Raw genomic sequence first — 7,426 nt, 5'->3', positions numbered from 1 at the left:
TAAAAATTTTCAACATTTGACAATACGAATGTACAGAGCGAGATAAAAATCATAATGAAGATATTATAATTAAATATTCAAAATGTATAACTTTTTAAATCTTCCTCAAAGTATTACAGTCGCTTCGTTCACGGTCGATTTAACGACGTTTAAAGGAGATTACGATAGTAAATTAAACAAAAATAGATGATTAAGAAAATTAGGGAGCCTGACGACGATGAATACGATCCTCAGACACGAATGGCTGATAACAGAGAGGAAAGGCACCTTCTTATCGCGGACGACAATCTCCATTACGCTAATCTCTCGTCTCCTTTGGTATCGTTTCTAACAATCGCGCCGGAATCGGATTATTCCGTTGGGGTCTAGTTTCGCCAAAGCAGTAGCTGTAAGACAAATTCATGTTTTGCATATACTAGAATTCTCGCATATATGTCCGAGCGCGAATATCCATAAACGGATGGTCGGCCAACTTTAAATCAGAATCCCGTATTTGAATTTTTATGTCGGAAAATCCGGATAAAACGCTACTTACGACGTTCGGATATTTTATAACTCTATCGTGAACGTATCGTGTCGCCCATGCATTAACTTTAATTCCAGTCCGATTCTTAAAGCAGCTGCATTCTGATGTCGATGTCCATTCGCAAATCCTTGCAGAATGTATATATATATTGTTTGATAATAATTATGTAAAAATGTAATTAATACTTCATATCCACACGTCCGTCTCCCACATACGTTGTTCGCGTGTCAACATTTCATTATCTTTAGCTTCGTCTGCCTTAGGTTTAGCTTTACTTCTTATAGTGATAATAATTAACTGATTTCACCTTTCGTTATAAATTCGACTGCGAGCACTGTGGCAATATTTTCCTAAATTCTTCTAAACGACTCACGAGATTTTATCACGACTATGTCTGCTTGCCTATCTCAAGATTCAACCTAGCGTTGTATCGGTGCCGCTTTGGCGTGGCACTTTCAATATATAATTCTGTATCCGTAACGACAAATACCAAATACGTATACGATGTTGATTACAATCTCTGACTGTATTCCATGTACAATAATAAGTGTGCGAAGAGAGGGAGCGAAAACGAGACGCGTTGCGTATACTCCTCACGAATAACGTTCATCAAAGCGAGATGGTAAAAAAAAAAAAACCAGTTAGTACGCTATGAACCATTTTCCCGAATCAAAAGAGGATTCCTTTGGGTAAAGGAATCCCCTTTCATCCGCGGTCTATGAGTCTCGAATCAAATACGCTCGTCGAGACAGATTAGCTCTCTCGACGAGCTCACTTGTTTTTATTCCGGGTAGAGAATAAAGCTAATACTATCCGATCTTTTCTAAATCAGCCTCGACGCGGTCGGTGCTAATCCGGACGACAATCGTTAAGGGATATAATCGCATTTTTTTTAACGTCACCGTAACAATAGTTATCCGATCATTTCTCGATGGCTGTCGCGTATAGCTCGCGCGGGAGAAAGAGTCTCTTCGGCAGCTTGAATTTGCGCAAAAAGAGCTCTCTCGCGCGAATAAAGAGATCGGGTTCATATAAATATTCCATTGCTCGGAAAACATCTGCGCAAAATGTGTACACGTGGCCAGGCCCACGTACTCAACGGATATACGTACCTCGATGTAATTCGTGTAGTCACGTAGTCCACTAATGTTAGAAACTTAAGTATAAGTAGCTTGTATCTCGAAACAATTCGCGTTCCATGCGACAGGCATCCTCGGATTGCATACGAATGGATTGTACAATTCCTGGAGATGCTCGATTGACTCATCGCTATCAATATTTTAATTATCTTTTCACTACACGCCCGATATTCAACATCGATAGTTCCACCCACAAATTTTTTTACATTAACATTTCCTCCTATCTTACTTCCATTTCGAGGAGTTTAATAATCTTATTTATCTTACGGTGTATAATATATAAACAGATAGAATATAAAACATAACAAGAAAACATTAATTAAATTTAATTAAAAACATAATTAAACGTAATATTAATAACGAGTGAATGAAGAGTTAAAGAGTCAAAATCAAAATTTTAATTCATTTTATTAAAATTGCTAATTAAAAAGTAGATACTTTTAATATTTAATGCATCTTCTTCAGGAATTTTAAGCTGTCTACTTAATTATTGTTTAATTTCACTCATTTACACCATTGTTATAAAAAAATTAAAAATAATACGTTTGTTAAAACCAAACCAAAGTAAAAGCATGTATGAAAACGTTAATACGTTTTTCACAAGGATGTCTGTCGACCAGTTTATTATAGTGATCATTTGTTATCATTTGTGGCGTAGCAAATATGCACTTGATAGCCACTCATAGATAATTAAATGACAGGACGTAACATCGGAACGCTCAATTTGCTCCACATTTTTTTACATGTTAATTATTATTTAAATTAAATGAGCAAGAAAATTATTATAATTAATAGAATTCTTTTATAAACGATAAACACACATTAAAAAAATCTGTAACCATCGCAAATGGTTGAAATCGTCCGAGGACGAATTGTGCATTCTCATACGTTTTAATATTAATACGCATATTTAACAGATCAATATGGGCTTATGTTTCTCTGTTGAGTACTTAAAACGGCAGGATATTCGCTACGCTACTGGCCATCGTTTCTACACCTGTAGAACTGACCTGTGACACCTGTATCTGACTGTGTGAACAGAAGAGAACTTAATTGTACACGTATGAATGTTACATGTTAAAAGATGTTATTGGAAGAAATTATTATCTAAATACATAGCGTAGAGTGATCGATGGAGACGGTTGGATATTTGTATATTTCAGACGCATCGTGCGATTATATACTCGTTATTAATACTTCAATGTTACTCTTCGTAACATCTTCGGCAATAAAGATAATCATGCGGCCGTAAAATGTGTCCGTTTTCTACCTCTTACGTGAATAGCAATATCCTCTGTCTTCAATAATTCATCGTCGAGAAACGACCGCAGGCTTTGTGTAATTTTCTAATTTACGCAATTCGTTATTAAAATTCTCATAAAGTAAAGTAAGAATTAACGATAAAATTATGTAATTACATATTAATTATATTAATTGTATATGATATAAATCTTTTTTTTTTAATTCTAAAATATTGTGCTCGAAAAGAATTTTAGATTAAAAATAACGTTCTTCTCTGAATTTTTCTCGTGTTTTTCTGAGTAGAAATAAAAGAAGTAAATAATTTTAATAATAAATACGCTACGTGTGTGCGATATTTACAGGCTGTGATTTATTAATCTGTAACATCGGTAACAAAAATAACAATTTCTCTGCTATTACTACCGCTAAATAATCTTATTGTTATCCTTACACTTAAAGTTGGGTGATCTGACTGAGACTCACAATCAACGTGATGCATGCGCAATTATTGGCTGTTCCTAGAATTTCGAGGTAAAGCAAGGAGATCAGACTGATACGTTGTTATTAATGGGAATTGCACTCTGGATTTACCAGCCGCTGCAAAGAAAAATCGAAGAGATGTCAGAGAGATTATCAAGAAATAATTATCCTGAAATCGATTTCTCAATAATAGTTGTAATTTGTATCTTTAGTTATTCATTTAAGCTATGTATTTAATATCTGTTCGAGCAAGTAGAAATAATGTTTCAGTTTTTCTAAATGTCGCGATATACAAATAAAATTTTCTTTTTATCGTCAAACAGAATATAAATCTAACTGCAATAAAGTATATAGATATCGTATTTTAGTGGTACTAATAATTATTAGAGAGGACAGAAGAGATTAGCGACTGGTTTTCCTCACCCGTAAGACGGATCTGGTTGCGACCAGACTGGCGCAGCATACTCGGCATGCGGTTTGTAAATAGGTTTTGGAACAATTCTCTCTATATAAATGGGTTTCTCGACGTACTCCACGTACTTCACCGGTGGTGAGAGGTAGACGTGATGTACTTCCGGTGCACTAAAGTAACCAGCCTTGTAACTGAAAATGAAATAAGAAGTAGTAGTCAAAAAGACATTCTCGTATTACGCAGAAGGTAAAGTACGTTAATTTGACTGTCACGTTGACATAATTTTACACATCGATTGAACAAGATATAAATTTTAGCGTTAGAAAAGAAAATAATGAGATTATATTTCTCGTGACCAAAGTAATATAAATAGCAACTCTATATCATTGAGATACAATATATCTTGCTTTTCTTTTGCAAAATTGAACTCTTATTAATAATCAATTGCAATAATGCAAGAAAAAATAAAACGAAATGAGAGAGAATATAAATTATAAATTTGTTACCCCTTTGCGACGCCAAGACCAAAACCAAGAAGACCGGCTCCGAACAGCTTCTTCTTTAAGAACAACGTTCTCTTTTCTCTGGTGTGTACTTCGCCGCCATCGACCTGATCTTCGATAGCGACGTTTCCGAGGTCCAGCGACTGTTGATTCTGTTGGACAGCCTCTTCCGCCGTTGCTCTCAATACGAGGAAACAACAGACGATGGCGATCATGGTGATGGTAGCGCGATGCATCTGTGTCCACGAAAAACAGATACTTCGTATCTCGCTATCGTATTTACTATCAATTTCTTCGAGTGATATAACAGCATTCACACAAAGTGCAAAACATCTAACACAATTTTATAACAACGTACAAAACTTTATTCAAGTAACACATACACGCGCACATGTTTCAAATAGTATGTGACAAGAATTTAATTCTAATTTTACTTTAATTTTAATTTTAAATGTGAATCACATTTAAAATTAAATACTTTGAGAAAATTTTTAATCCAATAAACTAATCATATAATTTACACTACGCGTCTCTTCGAATGTAACGCTGAGGTGTACGTTTTTTTTTTTTTTTTACGATAAAGTTTCAGTAAAACATAAACTCGTTTTATTTGCCTGCGCGTTGTTGTTTCTTACCATCGAAATCAGAATCGCGATCGACAAGGAAAGCACGTGCAAAGAATTCCACGTGCCTTTTCCCTACAGGATTCTCTTTAATGTCGGGAAACCGATTTTTCGGTGCTTACCTTACGTCTTAGATAATGCACGGTAGGAATCACAGTGACGATACACCACGAGGACCGGCCCGAATACTGCGACTTTGATCAAGGAATCGTTCGATTTTATACCGACTTGCCTACCTCGACCGCTGTTTGCGGCCGGTATAAGCAATTCCGAAACCGTCTCCCCTTCCACGGCGCCGGGAATGGGCGGTTTAATATCGGATTTAGGACGATTAAACCTTATTGTGACACCTGGGAAGCATTATTGCATACATCACGATAACAACATTTCGGCCCGGTGCCACGCCGAGTGGAAGTTCCGTTGGAAATTTCACGAATCTCTTCGGGTTTCCTTAAATGAAGAAAGAGATTTAATCTCTGGCGTGATTAATGTGCTCAAAAAATATCTCGCTTTAGTACAATCAAAGCGTTAATATTTTTCCTATAATATTCAAAGTTTTTAATTATATTTTATCGCCAAAATCCATTATTTATTAAAACATTTAAAGCGAAATAAAGAGAAATAAAAAATAATGAATCACGAATCTCTGTTGAAGCTACGTGAAGTACATAAATAGACTCCAACGTGCCAGTCGACTGTGCATGCAAAGCGATTAATTATACTACACAAATATATCTAAGATGTGCATTCGTTATACTTTTGCATTGCAATATAATATTATTTTTATAATTATAAATGCTATCGTTTCCGTAACGAGGCGGCGCTTCTCTTCTAACAATAAAACGCCATATTTGGCGGTCGCGATGATGCTTTTGCAAGTCCAATGATTTCTATAGAAAACCTGTTCGAGGGTTTCCTCCGTTAGGAAAAATACCATGAAAGAATAATCCATTACTATAACCATCTAGATATCTGGATGGGACTTATATAGACAGAACTTGGCAGATCCGCTTGGAGAGAACGAATTCGAGGAAGTGAAAGAAAGCGGAGAGGTAATAGGAACATGACGCGGACGTTCGCTTCGATTTATCAACCCCGCGCGACGTGACAGGCAGGTAATGCACACTATTGTCAGCTGCAACAAGTAGAGCAACGGAGGAAAGAATGGAAAGACAGAGAAAGAGAGAAAGAAGCGCGAGGAGGAAACAGGGAGAAAGCGAGAGACTGCGCAACGAATTTTCCCATTCTTCCTTCGCGGCGTGTGTTTGCCCCACGTGGCTCGCCTTTCAGCGATACACGTGCTCCCGCCGCACGCAATCGCGCTCGTTACGTTGCGATTTGATATACATATACGCGTAATCATTGGCACGCACGCGGCCACACGCGCGCGCGTACGCGAAATGCGATCGACGACGAGCGAATGACAATGAAACCCGATTCGCGCGCCGCGATCATAATCCGACTTTACGGACGAGGCGACGTCGATCACCAGGTGATCATCGATATACTGCTGGCGTACTTATAGGCATTACAGCATTGTGGATATCTTGTCGCAATAAAGCTGGCGTGAATGTTTCTCGTAATGGTATAGCGATGACTTTAATTTATCGAGAAGAAATATAAAACTTATACAATAAATATAAAATTAATGAGCTCTCATTTAAAATCTCGTGTTAACGAGTTTACAATGCATCTATTGCAATACGATTAATCGGTAAAATGATTGCACGTGCGATACTTGTTAACAAATATCAATTTCTTTCCTGAAAGATATCGCGTTTCATCGAGTTCTCCATTATCCTGCATTTTACACTTCGCGCTCCTTTTATTTTATAAATTAAATTTATTAAAATTTTTGAATTATATTAAATTTGTGTTTAAAAGTTAAAGCGTAAATTCTGATTCTTCAAAAAAAAATAGTTTTCTGTTTTGGCACATGGACTTAAATCCTAAGCCTAATTCCACCGCTGGACAGGATCAGGCTGGTATACCGGTGGGAGATGACACGCGACGCAATTCGGTAATCGACGTAGAAAGTGTCCGAGAGTAAGAGCGAGCTTTCGCAAGCAGAACGTGAAGAAGGCGCGAAATTTCACCGGGTCGCGAAGGTCGCCGCGAGGTATTTCCAATATTTTTTCGACGCTATCCCCGCTCTAAGGGTCGTACCCCTCAGTCCCAACGCGGTGGAAGACGTGCCTCCACGTCTCGCAAGTACAAGTCTCGTTGGAAACTGACAGGCCATTTGTGCGGGGAGATTAGCATGGAAATGGAAGTTCACTCCGCGCTCTAATAAGAGACGCTTCCGTGCCGGAGGTATAGACAGCTTGTCGGGACAAAGAAAAGTTCACCATTTTTGCTATCCTTTAAATTGCATTCCGAGAAATAAATATGTTGCTTGTTACGAATTACAATTCCCCCGTACTCAAATTGCTTTTGCAATTCTGATATTTTATTTATAACAATATTAATATTCTATATGAAATTTAATATAATTTAACATA

The 7,426-nt window shown here is 37.1% G+C and overlaps 1 protein-coding gene across 1 annotated transcript; it reads right to left on the bottom strand.

Moving 5' to 3' along the window:
• Positions 1 to 2,254: 2,254 nt before the first annotated feature.
• Positions 2,255 to 5,165, bottom strand: LOC105452676. The gene is made up of 4 exons (XM_011694006.1): positions 5,048 to 5,165; positions 4,306 to 4,538; positions 3,811 to 3,990; positions 2,255 to 3,504 (listed from the first exon to the last, which is right to left on the bottom strand). Exons 2-4 carry the CDS (start codon positions 4,536 to 4,538, stop codon positions 3,495 to 3,497), a joined length of 423 nt encoding a protein of 140 aa, XP_011692308.1. The 5' UTR covers positions 5,048 to 5,165; the 3' UTR covers positions 2,255 to 3,494.
• Between the last annotated feature and the right edge of the window lie 2,261 nt (positions 5,166 to 7,426).

This window comes from Wasmannia auropunctata, unplaced genomic scaffold (genome assembly GCF_000956235.1).
Source record: "Wasmannia auropunctata unplaced genomic scaffold, wasmannia.A_1.0 LD336026.1, whole genome shotgun sequence".
NCBI classification, from domain to species: Eukaryota; Metazoa; Arthropoda; class Insecta; order Hymenoptera; family Formicidae; genus Wasmannia; species Wasmannia auropunctata.
This window is presented reverse-complemented; position numbering and strand designations above follow the sequence as displayed.

Bases quoted from the DNA above. Each gene is read 5' to 3' on its own strand.
- LOC105452676 (XM_011694006.1), bottom strand. From the start codon at position 4,538: ATGCATCGCGCTACCATCACCATGATCGCCATCGTCTGTTGTTTCCTC. The intron at 3,991-4,305 runs GTAACAAATTTA...TTTCATTTTCAG, and splicing joins GGTCTTGGCGTCGCAAAGGG to TTACAAGGCTGGTTACTTTA.